General features: G+C 45.2%; 1 protein-coding gene across 1 annotated transcript in view; it reads right to left on the minus strand.

Moving 5' to 3' along the window:
• The window catches only part of PGM2L1 (phosphoglucomutase 2 like 1), a 43,758-nt gene extending 30,569 nt beyond the window's left edge, over positions 1 to 13,189 (minus strand). Inside the window, exons 1-2 of the mRNA XM_056561077.1 lie at positions 12,953 to 13,189; positions 4,277 to 4,444 (exon numbers count right to left, since the gene is read on the minus strand). Coding sequence (XP_056417052.1) covers positions 4,277 to 4,444; positions 12,953 to 13,057 — 273 coding nt within the window. The 5' untranslated portion in view covers positions 13,058 to 13,189. The remainder of the gene's footprint in view (positions 1 to 4,276; positions 4,445 to 12,952) is intronic.
• Between the last annotated feature and the right edge of the window lie 784 nt (positions 13,190 to 13,973).

Below are 13,973 nucleotides of genomic sequence, written 5' to 3' on the forward strand. Positions count from 1 at the left end.
GGATACAATTGTATCAGCTGAGAGCAGGACTAGCTATGTACAATGTATCAGTCTGGAGTCCAGGATGTTTAGCTCACAGAGCATTGTCTAGACTGGATACAATTGTATTAGCTGAGAGCAGGACTAGCTATGTACAATGTATCAGTCTGGGGTCCAGGATGTTTAGCTCACAGAGCATTGTCTAGACTGGATACAATTGTATCACTTCTCAGCTGAGAGCAGGACGAGCTATGTACAATGTATCAGTCTGGGGTCCAGGATGTTTAGCTCACAGAGCATTGTCTGGACTGGATACAATTGTATCACTTCTCAGCTGAGAGCAGGACGAGCTATGTACAATGTATCAGTCTGGAGTCCAGGATGTTTAGCTCACAGAGCATTGTCTAGACTGGATACAATTGTATATACTTCTCAGCTGAGAGCAGGACTAGCTATGTACAATGTATCAGGCTGGAGTCCAGGATGTTTAGCTCACAGAGTATTGTCTAGACTGGATACAATTGTATCACTTCTCAGCTGAGAGCAGGACGAGCTATGTACAATGTATCAGTCTGGGGTCCAGGATGTTTAGCTCACAGAGCATTGTCTAGACTGGATACAATTGTATCACTTCTCAGCTGAGAGCAGGACTAGCTATATACAATGTATCAGTCTGGAGTCCGGGATGTTTAGCTCACAGAGCATTGTCTAGACTGGATTTTTCATCACAGTCATCATCTACTGTGAAGTAACATATTATTCTAAATTGCTGACACTGAAAAACGTGACAGTGCAGGGACGGTCTATTACTCCGCATATAAACCCAAATTAGGCCTCACCCCCCTGCTCCGCCTCACACTGCTCTGCAGCTTCCATGACATCCGAGTAGTTCGGAAATTTCTATTCATGAACCAGAATCTCAGTATAAATAGAGCTGTAGGGCACGTGACCCTGGCGTCCTATCTGTGGTACCAATACAGCGTCTGCTCCTTTGGGCCGGGGGTCCAATCCCACCAAGGACAAGTTCGGCAAGGAGTTTGTATGTTCTCCCTGTGGTTGAGGGGTGTTTCATGCAGATAGGAGAATTTGGAATTTAGATTGCGAGACCCGATGGGGACAGTGCCCAATCTTAGTTATAAACCCTGTACAGCGCTACCGAATATGTTGGCGCCATATAAGGATTAACCATGAATGGTACAAAATCGAGGCCCAGACCCGAGAGATGCCAGAGAGTCTTCAGATTGTGATGTTGTTCCGAGGCCAAGCTAAGATGTGCCCGGGCCTGCTATGTGCAGGGCTATTATTATGGAGGGCAGGGCCTAGGGACTAAAGGGAGCCTCCGCTGGGTACGTCGCAGGGTTCAGATCATACATTACAGCAGTGTTTTCCAACCAGGGTGCCTCCAGCTGTTGCAAAACTACAACTCCCAGCATGCCCGGACAGCCAACGGCTGTCCGGGCATGCTGGGAGTTGTAGTTTTGCAACAGCTGGAGGCACCCTGGTGGGAAAACACTGCATTAGAGTCTATCAAATCATTTAAAGGGGTACTCCGGTGGAAAACAATTATTTTAAATCAACTGGTGTCAAAAAGTTAAACATTTGTAAATTATTTCTATTAAAAAAATCCTAATCCTTCCAGTACTTATCAGCTGCCGTTATGAGTTATAAGTACTGGAAGGATTAAGATTTTTTAATAGAAGTAATTTACAAATCTGTTTTAACTTTCTGACACCAGTTGATTTAAAAAAAAAAATAAAAAAAATGATTTGTAAATTACTTCTATTTAATAATCTTAATCCTTTCAGTACTTATCTGCTGTATACTACAGAGGAAGTTATTTTCTTTTTGAATTTCTTTTCTGTCTGACCACAGTGCTCTCTGCTGACACCTCTGTCCATTTCAGGAACTGTCCGGAGTAGGAGCAATTCCCCATAGCAAACCTATCTTGCTCTGGACAGTTCCTGACATGGACAGAAGTGTCAGCAGAGAGCACTGTGGTCAGACTGAAAAGAAATTCAAAAAGAAAAGAACTTCCTGTGGAGCATACAGCAGCTGATAAGTACTGTAAGGATTAAGATTTTTTAATAGAATTAATTTACAAATCTGTTTCACTTTCTGGCACCAGTTGATAAAAAATTTTATTTCCCCCCCCCCCCCACCCCCCCCCCCCATCGGAGTACCCCTTTAACCCCTTAAGGACTCAGCCCATTTTGGCCTTAAGGACTCAATTAAATTTTTACGTTTTCATTTTTTCCTCCTCGCCTTCTAAAAATCATAACTCTTTTATATTTTCATCCACAGACTAGTATGAGGCTTGTTTTTTGCGCGACCAGTTGTCCTTTGTAGTGACATCACTCATTATATCATAAAATGTATGGCGCAACCAAAAAGCACTTTTTGTGGGGAAATTAAAAAGAAAAACGCAATTTTGCTAATTTTGGAAGGTTTTGTTTTCACGCCGTACAATTTATGGTAAAAATGACATGTGTTCTTTATTCTGAGGGTCAATACGATTAAAATGATACCCATTATTATATACTTTTATATTATTGTTGCGCATAAAATAAATCGCAAACTTTTTAACCTAATTAGTACGTTTATAATCCCTTTATTTTGATGACCTATAACTTTTTTATTTTTCCGTATAAGTGGCGGTATGAGGGCTCATTTTTTGCGCCATGATCTTTACTTTTTTTTTTATACCACATTTGCTTATAAAAAACTTAATAAATTTTTTATAATTTTTTTTTTTTATAAAATGTTTTAAAAAAGTAGCAATTTTGGACTTTTTTTTTTTTTTTTTTTTTTTTTTTTTACGTTCACACCGTTCACCGTACGGGATCATTAACATTTTATTTTAATAGTTCGGACATTTATGCACGTGGCGATACCAAATATGTCTATAAAATATATTTTTTACGCTTTTGGGGGGTAAAATAGGAAAAAACGGACGTTTTACTTTTTATTGGGGGAGGGGATTTTTCACTTTTTTTTACTTTTTCTTTTACATTTTTTTTTTTACACTTGAATAGTCCCCATAGGGGACTATTCATAGCAATACCATGATTGCTAATACTGATCTGTATAGGACATAGAACAGATCAGTATTATCGGTCATCTCCTGCTCTGGTCTGCTCGATCACAGACCAGAGCAGGAGACGCCGGGAGCCGAACAGAGGCAGGTGAGGGGACCTCCGTGCGGCGTTATGAATGATCGGATCCCCGCAGCAGCGCACATTTAAATCGCGCACTGCTGCAGATGCCGGGATCTGTATTGATCCCGGCACCTGAGGGGTTAATGGCGCCATTGCCGGCGGGTCCCTGGCTGCGATCAGCGGCCGGAATCAGCCGCGCATGACACGGGCATCGCTCCGATGCCCGCGGTTATGCTTAGGACGTAAATGTACGTCCTGGTGCGTTAAGTACCACCTCACCAGGATGTACATTTACGTCCTGCGTCCTTAAGGGGTTAAATGGGCACTGTCATCAACTTTTTCTTTTTGATATCTTGTAGTACATATGTACTACAACATATCTCTAATATATTAAAATTTTTTTTTTTTTTTTTTTTTTTTTTTATTAAAATGTTTTAATTAACGTTTGAAAACTGGCCACCAGAGGACTCCCTACCCGGGCAATCGGTCCAAATTCATTCAGCCTGTGCTCGCTCCCTACCTGTCAGACAGGCGGGAGCAAGCGCATTGGCTCCCTGGCCTCAGACGCCGGCCACTCCTCCCGCACCACGCCGCTGATGCTGCTGGCCTCTGCAGTTGTTTGTATGTATGGGGATCGGGGCTTCAACACGGGGTTTTAAAACCGGGGGGGGGGGGGGGGGGAAACGGACGGTGGGAACAGAGTAGCACCGCACCCATGGCCCTAACGTATTGTTTTCAGCACAGGGTGTCTCCAGCTGTTTCACCACTACAACTCCCAGCATGCCCTGACAGCCAATAGATGTCAGGGCAAGCTGGGAGTTGTAGTGGTGAAACAGCTGGAGGCACCCTGTATAGAAGAACTAAGGGCGGAAGTGTAGGCCCCAGCAGGCACGACATCACTGATGCCTGCTGGGGCCGACACTTCTGCCCTTAGTTCTTCTATACAGGGTGCCTCCAGCTGTTTCACCACTACAACTCCCAGGCAGACAAAAATAACTTTTTAATATAGTAAAAAAAAAAAAATGTAAAGGCAGGGAGGGGGTTAGGGATAGATGGGTAATAGGTAAGGACAGAAAAAAAAAATATATAGGATGATGGGAGCTACTCTTTAATGTCTACTTCCCGTACCGATGCGCTCTCACCTGCGAGGTCTGTATGATGGTCAGGTCGTTGATCCTGGAGAAGCCGGCCCCCATGGCGGAGCGCAGCCCGGCCGTACCGAACGACATCCGGGAGCACAGCCGCTCCCGCAGCTCCTTGTTCTTTCCATCCTGGAGCAGGGTCTCGATCTGACCTCGGGTTTTAGGGTTCTGGAAAACAAGAGGGAAAAAGCAAAAAGAAGTCACCGAGATGTCACCAACCTGATGTCTCTTCTTATAGTAGGTACAAACACTCTGCAGCTGCATCTCCCTCCTACCCACCTGAGCGTTACCATAGTACAATATTATAGGGTCATTGTTCACACGGATGCTAGTCGTGTAAAAAAAAAAAAAACGTGTCACCCTGCTTATATCTGTCCCCTCCCACCGCGGAGATACAGTATATACACCGGGCATATACACCCCAGACACTATATACACCGGGTATATACACCCCAGACACTATATACACCCCAGACACTATATACACCGGGTATATACACCCCAGACACTATATACAACGGGTATATACACCCCAGACACTATATACACCGGGCATATACACCCCAGACACTATATACACCGGGCATATACACCCCAGACACTATATACACCGGGCATATACACCCCAGACACTATATACACCGGGCATATACACCCCAGACACTATATACACCGGGCATATACACCCCAGACACTATATACACCGGGCATATACACCCCAGACACTATATACACCGGGCATATACACCCCAGACACTATATACACCGGGCATATACACCCCAGACACTATATACACCGGGCATATACACCCCAGACACTATATACACCGGGCATATACACCCCAGACACTATATACACCGGGTATATACACCCCAGACACTATATACACCGGGTATATACACCCCAGACACTATATACACCGGGTATATACACCCCAGACACTATATACACCGGGTATATACACCCCAGACACTATATACACCGGGTATATACACCCCAGACACTATATACACCGGGTATATACACTCCAGACACTATATACACCGGGTATATACACTCCAGACACTATATACACCGGGTATATACACTCCAGACACTATATACACCGGGTATATACACTCCAGACACTATATACACCGGGTATATACACTCCAGACACTATATACACCGGGTATATACACTCCAGACACTATATACACCGGGTATATACACTCCAGACACTATATACACCGGGTATATACACTCCAGACACTATATACACCGGGTATATACACTCCAGACACTATATACACCGGGTATATACACTCCAGACACTATATACTGTATATATACACTCCAGACACTATATACACCGGTTATATATCCAGTATATACACTACAGACACTATATACTGGGTATATACAGTATATACACTAGACACTATATACTAGTTATATATACACAGTATACTAGGGGTGTGAATCGGAAAGAATTTGGCAATACGATACATATTGCGATACACGTATGAAAATACAATATATCCCGATTCTATTTCCAAGATGATATATAGCGATTTTTCGCATGAGGCTGTATGAGGGCTCATTTTTTGCGCCATAATCTGTGTTTTGTATCGTTACCATTTTGGTATTGATCTGACTTTTTAATCTCTTAACTTTTTTTCTGCGATATTATAAAAATTGCAATTCTGTGTGATATTGTTTTTCTTTACATTTGTTATTTACCGTACGGGATACATAATGTTATATTTTAATAGTTCGTACAATTACGCACTCAGTGATACCAAATGTGTTTATTTTTATTATGTTTTTATATAGGAACAGGGGGTGATTTGAACTTTTAACATGGAAGGGGTTAATGAGTGTCTTTTGAACTTTTTTATTATTATTTTTGTTTTTTTGTTTACACTTTATTAGTCCATTAGGGGACTTTTAGGAGGAATGATTAGATTCCTCATACAGATCAATAGAGTTCTATTGAACTCCATTGATCTGTGTGCTCTGCGATTCACTGATAGAGCCTGGTCCAACCAGGATCTATCAATGACAGAGCCACGGGACAGCAGGGAACAGAGGTAAGCCCTCCGGCTACCTCCATAGTGGATCTTCCCCCTGCGATCGCTATGCGGTGGGGCAATCCACCCCACTAGCCCACCAGGGAGCATTCACATGTCTCTTTAGATGCCGTTGTCAGCTTTGACATTGGCGATCTAAAGGGTTAATAACCAGCCGAGGCGATCGCCGCATGCTGGCTATTAGCGGTGGCCTCCAGCTACTGAGAACAGCCGGGGGCTGCAGAGTACGGAGCAGGCAGGAGTCTGGAGCCCGCTCCGTACAGACTGCTGAGCGCCGCCGTGCTTGTCAGGTCCCGCTTTGCTTGCACGAAACCTGGCGGAAAAATTTCACCTGCCTGGCGCCCGGAACTGTATGTCCTGGGCGTCGGGAAATAGGAATTCCACATCCCTAAAAAGATCGATTCAAAAATATTTTGAATCGATACAGTATCGTCTAATGAAAAATCCCGATAATCGAGTAAATCGATTTTTTTTCTTACACCCCTACAGATCTTCACGTATCGCCTCCATTACAGATAGAAGAGGAAGCGGTGCAGGGTACGGCTGAGGTCAGCGATCGCCTCCACGTGAGATAAAGATGCTGCCGGCAACCGAAAAACAGGAAGATAGATGGGGGGGGGGGGTGATATTTCGTAATTAACCCCCTCAGTGCCGGACTTCAGTAACTCTGGTCACAGTGCGCCAATCTTACTAGATCACTTTAAAGTCTAGCCCATTGTATTACAACGTTTCCATTGTTCTTTATTACTGTTCGGCTTTATACATTGTGGGGGGGTATTTATCAGTTTTGCCTGTTGACCGTTTCTTTTTACCCTTTTTGTTTTTCACTTTGGTTTTCGTGGACGTGCACCAAATTGATCATGTGGCGCAAGTTGTTAGTCATTTTGGCTCAAATGTTGAAATCAGCCGTTCACAGCGCCTTTTACACAGAACTTACCACTAGAGATGAGCGAACTTACAGTAAATTCGATTCGTCACGAACTTCTCGGCTCGGCAGTTGATGGCTTTTCCTGCATAAATTTAGTTCAGCTTTCCGGTGCTCCGGTGGGCTGGAAAAGGTGGATACAGTCCTAGGAAAGAGTCTTACTAGGACTGTATCCACCTTTTCCAGCCCACGGGAGCACCGGAAAGCTGAACTAATATATGCAGGAAAATTCATCAACTGCCGAGCCGAGAAGTTCGTGACGAATTGAATTTACTATAAGTTCGCTCATCTCTACTTACCACCACAGAGGATGCGTATTTTACCCTGTAGAGCAGCCATGTCGGAGTCCCTCCTGCCGTATATCAGCAACATGAGGTATTTTCTTTTGTGGGGTTTATAGTCACCATGTGAAATGGATTTTATTTTCAACTTGGGTAGTTTTTATTTTTGTTACTTTGGTGCAGTGGTCTTCAACCTACGGACCTCCAGATGTTGCAAAACTACAACTCCCAGCATGCCCGGACAGCCGTTGGCTGTCCAGGCATGCTGGGAGTTGTAGTTTTGCAACATCTGGAGGTCCGCAGGTTGGAGACCACTGCTTTAGTGCTTACCTTTCCTGAACCTGTGCGGCCATGTCCAATGCCGGCTCAACGGAGAGTGAAGGTCCCTCAGAGACAACTACCGTATTTTTCGCCGTATAAGAAACACTTTTTCTTCCCCAAAACTGGGGGGGAAAAGTCGGTGCATCTTATACGGCGAATACACACACCTACCGCGGCGGTCCCTGCGGCCATCAACGGCCGGGACCCGCGGCTAATACAGGACATCACCGATCGCGGTGATGCCCTGTATTAACCATTCAGACACGGCGATCAAAGCTGACCGCCGCGTCTGAAGGGAAAGTGACACTAACCCGGCTGTTCAGCGATTTCACCGCGGCGTCCCGAACAGCCCGACTGAATAGCCGGGTTAGTGCTTACAGGACACCGGGGGGGACCTTACCTGCCTCCTCGGTGTCTTCTCCGTTGAGGGATCCCCTGTATGGCCGGCGCTCTCCTTCCTCGTCATCACGTCGTCGCGTACGTGCGTAACGATGTGATGGCGGCGACGGAGAGCGAGGATACCCAGCCGGCAGCAGAGACGTTCCGAAGCGACGGGGACGCGGCGACAGCGATGGAGCGACATCCAGGGCAGCGGTGACGGGTCCGGAGCGGCGGGGACACGTGAGTATTACCTCCTATACCAGTGGTCTTCAATCTGCGGACCTCCAGATGTTGCAAAACTACAACTCCCAGCATGCCCGGACAGCCAACGGCTGTCCGGGCATCCTGGGAGTTGTAGTTTTGCAACATCTGGAGGTCCGCAGGTTGAAGACCACTATTGGGTTCAGAATCTTAATTTTTTTAGATTTTGCACCTATAAATTGGGTGCGTCTTATACGCCGGTGCGTCCTATAGGGCGAAAAATACGGTATGTCGCAGGATAGTATTGAGCAGCCCTGGAGGCGTCGCTGCAAAAAAAATAAAAAATAAAAAAGATGTGAAATGTATTTTGACGCCTTTACATTTTCTGACATTGCTCAGTGCGTTTTCCCATGTGCAAAATTTATTGGCGGGGATGTGCACCCAAATAAAAAAAAAAAAAAATTTTAAACGGGATTTGCGCCAAAGATCGATTGGCGCAAATGATGAATTACTGACTAGAGTTTAAATCACACACAGGACCGTGTGATTTTGAGAAAATTGTACAAATGACAGTGGAGAAGATGCGCCAAACTTTGGCACAAAAAGACACTGTGCCAAAGTATTGCGCCAAAGTTACGTGAAAAAAAAACAACATAAATCATTTGATAAATACCCCCCTGTATGTTTATGTGCAACAACTAATTACATTATTGTTACTATTTGTCTCCATTGATCTCACCCCCTTCCATCATGTAGAAAACCATATAGACACGTGGGCACTAAAGGTCACCCTCAAACCAAGTTTACGGTGGGGAAACAATGGCCCAGACCATCAATGTGAAATGCACAGGAAAACCATTTAAATGGCCACGTGGGGGGCATCTGGGGCCTTACAGTGGACCCCCCCAACCATTGTCTACAGCCGCATCTACATAATCTACATAAGATGCTTTTTCCAAGATCTGGCAGTAGACAATGACTGGGGGGGGGGTTGGGTCTACTGTAAGTACTGACTTGTTCCCATTGTGCAGTTTCAGTAGGTGGTCATCAGGAGGGGGGGGCTATCCGTAGATAAGCTATAGACCTGTATTTATACACAATCCATTATCACCCCCTCCTGGGCCACAGTCCACACTATATACATGACACAGGAGTGGTGCAAGACACTGTAACTTCTATGAGGGCTTTGAGGGGACAGTCATTTGAGAATTATAATAAGCCCCTCCCCTGAGTACATCCTCCATACAGCAGTATAACAAGCCCCTCCCATGAGGACATCCTCCATATAGCAGTATAAGACCCCTGCTCTGAGTACATTCTCCATACAGCAGTATAACAAGCCCCTCCCATGAGGACATCCTCCATACAGCAGTACAAGACCCCTCCCCTGAGTATATCCTCCAAATAGCAGTATAAGACCCCTCCCCTGAGTACATCCTCCTTACATCAGTATAAGCCCCTCCCCTGAGGACCTCCTTCATACAGCAGTATAATAACACCCCTCCCCTAAAATACATCCGTCTTCGAGAATTATATTAAAACCCCTCCCCCAGAGTACATCCTCCATACAGCTATATAAGATTCTTCTAATAATAACATCCTCCATACAGCGGTATAAGCTCCTCGCCTAAGTACTTTCTTCATACAGCAGTATAAGACCTCTCCCTAAGCACATCCTCCACACAGCAGTATAAGCCCCTCCCCAGAGTACAACCTCCATACAGGAGCATAAAAAAAACCCTTCCGAGTTAACCCTCCATACAGCGGTAAATGCCCCTCAACTAAGGACATCATCCATACAGCAGTTTAATTAGCCCCTCCCCCAAGTACATCCTCCATACAGCAGTATAAAAAACCCTTACCTGAGAACATCTTTCATACAGCGGTATAATAAGTCTCTCCCCTGAAAACATCCTCCATACGTCAGTATAATTAGCCCCTCCCCTGACTACATCCTCTATTTAATAAGCTCCTCCCCTGACTACATCCTCTATACATGTATTTAATAAGCTCCTCCCCTGACTACATCCTCTATACATGTATATAAGACCCTCCCCTAAGTACATCCTCTATACATCTGTATAAGTCCACCCCCCCCCCTAAGTAAATACAATACAGTGGTAATAGCCCCTCCCTTGAGTAAATGTAGCGTCACATGACCCCCAGCACCTTCATATATACAGTCATGGCCATAAATGTTGCCCCCCTGAAATTTTTCTAGAAAATGAAGTATTTCTCACAGGAAAGGATTGCAGTAACACATGTTTTGCTATACACACGTTTATTCTCTTTGTGTGTATTGGAACTAAACCAAAAAAGGAGGAAAAAAAAGCAAATTGGACCTAATGTCACCAAACTCCAAAAATGGTCCGGACAGAATTATTGGCACCTTTCAAAATTGTGGAAAAATAAGATTGTTTCAAGCATGTGATGTTCCTTTATACTCACCTGGGGCAAGTAACAGGTGTGGGCAATATATAAAAATCACCCCTGAAAGCAGATAAAAAGGAGAGAAGTTCACTTAGTCTTTGCATTGTGTCTGTGTGTGTCACACTAAGCATGGACAACAGAAAGAGGAGAAGAGAACTGTCTGAGGACTTGAGAACCAAAATTGTGGAAAAATATCAACAATCTCAAGGTTACAAGTCCATCTCCAGAGATCTAGATTTGTCTTTGTCCACAGTGCGCAACATTATCAAGAAGTTTACAACCCCCGGCACTGTAGATAATCTCCCTGGGCGTGGACGGAAGAAAAAAATTATGAAAGGTGTCACCGCAGGATAGTCCGGATGGTGGATAAGCAGCCCCAAACAAGTTCCAAAGATATTCAAGCTGCCCTGCAGGTTCAGGCAGCATCAGTGTCAGTGTGAACTATCCATCAACATTTATGTTGAAACGCTACGGAGGAGACCCAGGAGGACCCCACTATGGAGGAGACCCAGGAGGACCCCGCTATGGAGGAGACCCAGGAGGACCCCGCTATGGAGGAGACCCAGGAGGACCCCACTATGGAGGAGACCCAGGAGGACCCCACTATGGAGGAGACCCAGGAGGACCCCACTATGGAGGAGACCCAGGAGGACCCCACTATGGAGGAGACCCAGGAGGACCCCACTATGGAGGAGACCCAGGAGGACCCCACTATGGAGGAGACCCAGGAGGACCCCACTGCTGACAGAGACATAGAAAAGAAAGACTACATTTTACCAAAATGAACTTGAGTAACCAAAATCCTTCTGGGAAAATGTCTTGTGGACAGATGAGACCAAGATAGAGCTTTTTGGTAAAGCAAATCATTCTACTGTTTACCGAAAACGGAATGAGGTCTACAAAGAAAAGACACAGTACCTACAGTGACATATGGTGGAGGTCAGTGATGTTTTGGGTTGTTTTGCTGCCTCTGGCACTGGGGGCCTTGAATGTGTACAAGACATCATGAAATCTGAGGATTACCAATGGATTTTGGGTCGCACTGTACAGCCCAGTGTCAGAAAGCTGGGTTTGTGTCCGAGATCTTGGGTCTTCCAGCAGGACAATGACCCCAAACATACGTCAAAAAGCCCCAGAAATGGATGGAAACAAAGTGCTGGAGAGTTCTGAGGTGTCAGCAATGAGTCCAGATCTAAATCCCATTGATCACCTGTGGAGAGATCTTATAATTACTGTTGGGAAAAGGCACCGTCCAATAAGAGACCGGGAGCAGTTTGTAAAGGAAGAGTCCAACATTCCGGCTGAGAGGTGTAAGAAGCTTATTGATGGTTATAGGAAGAGTGGTCCAACATTCCGGCTGAGAGGTGTAAGAAGCTTATTGATGGTTATAGGAAGAGTGGTCCAACATTCCGGCTGAGAGGTGTAAGAAGCTTATTGATGGTTATAGGAAGAGTGGTCCAACATTCCGGCTGAGAGGTGTAAGAAGCTTATTGATGGTTATAGGAAGTCACTGATTTCACTTATTTTTTCCATAGGGTGAGCGACCAAATATTAAGTTAAGGGGCCAATAATTTTGTCCAGCCCATTTTTGGAGTTTGGTGACATTATGTCCAATTTGCTTTTTTTCCCCCTTTTTTTGGTTTAGTTCCGATACACACAAAGGGAATAAACATGTGTATAGAAAACATGTGTTACTGCAATCCTTTACTGTGAGAAATACTTCATTTTCTTAAAAAAATTCAGGGGTGCCAACATTTACGGCCATGACTGTATATATTCCATAAAGCTATATAAGCCCCTCCCCTGAATAAATCTTCTATACAGCGGTAAAAGCCCCTCCCCTGAGTAACTGTAGCATCACATGACCCTCAGCATCTTCATGTATAACATATGTACGTCCATATTGTAGATAAGTGCATATAACCAGAAGCTGGGGTTCCTTAGCTACTAGAAAACTACAAATCCCGGCATGCCCTGGCAGGAGCCAATCTGAGGGGGCATGCTGGGAGTTGTAGTTTTGTCGTACACTCATATACATCACTTATGTAACAAGGATGCACTTACCTTATCCCATTGCAGCCACTGCCACACGGCCGCGTCCAGCTCCGAGTCCCCGGTGGAGCTCGGTATCAGCAGGTTGGAGTTCACGTCACCGGCGGGGTCACCCATCTTCTCACCCGTTTCCCGCTACACCCTGCAGCTGCTGCCACCACCAGACTGCGCCACTATCAGAAGCAGCAGCGCGCTCACGCGCAGGCGCTACTGCGCATGCGCCGAGCGCGATACACCCCCCCCCCACCTTCGACACCGTTACCAGAAGCGCCCCTTTCACGCATGCGTCGAGATCGCCTCGCGCAGCAACGGCGCATGCGCGAGTTGTGTCTCGCCGAGAACAGCTGTCATGGTGACGCATGCGCCGAAGTGACTACACATTCTCACATGGGGAATTCATCCCAAAAAATATCAAGCTGTTGCTAAGCAACGAAAACTCCCCCCCCCCCCCCCCCCAATCTTTTTATTGTTGTGTAAATGGAGCCGGTTACTATGTCTGCTTCCTGTTGTTGTCTACTCCTGAGGTATGGAAAATTCCTTTAAGATGTCTAATAAGGCAAATAACTATTATAAGCGGTAGCTATGGCAACCCAGTGTTTGGTTCTGTCACTTATCCAGTGCTTCCCAACCAGGTGCCTCCAGCTGTTGCAAAACTACATCTCCTAGCATGCCCGGACAGCCTTCGGCTGTCCGGGCATGCTGGGAGTTGTAGTTTTGCAACAGCTGGAGGCACCCCGTTTGGGAAACACTGCACTGATGAAAAACGGACCCAAAATAAGGTTAAAGAGAGGTTACATAGCTAATTTCTTTGATAAACAGCGCCGCCTCTGTCCTCAGGTTGTGCCTGGTATTACAGCTTGGCTCCATTTACTTTTATGGAACTTAGCTGCAATACCGCACACGACCTGAGGACAGAGGTGGCGCTTTTTAAAAATTTATTTTTTAATTTTTTTAATTGATGCCGGCTATTTCATATTTTGACATTAGTTTTTTGTTACACTGACTGTTACTTCTCCCTAATGGCCAGCAGTTG

The sequence above is a fragment of the Hyla sarda genome, chromosome 2, assembly GCF_029499605.1.
Source record: "Hyla sarda isolate aHylSar1 chromosome 2, aHylSar1.hap1, whole genome shotgun sequence".
Classification (NCBI taxonomy): domain Eukaryota; kingdom Metazoa; phylum Chordata; class Amphibia; order Anura; family Hylidae; genus Hyla; species Hyla sarda.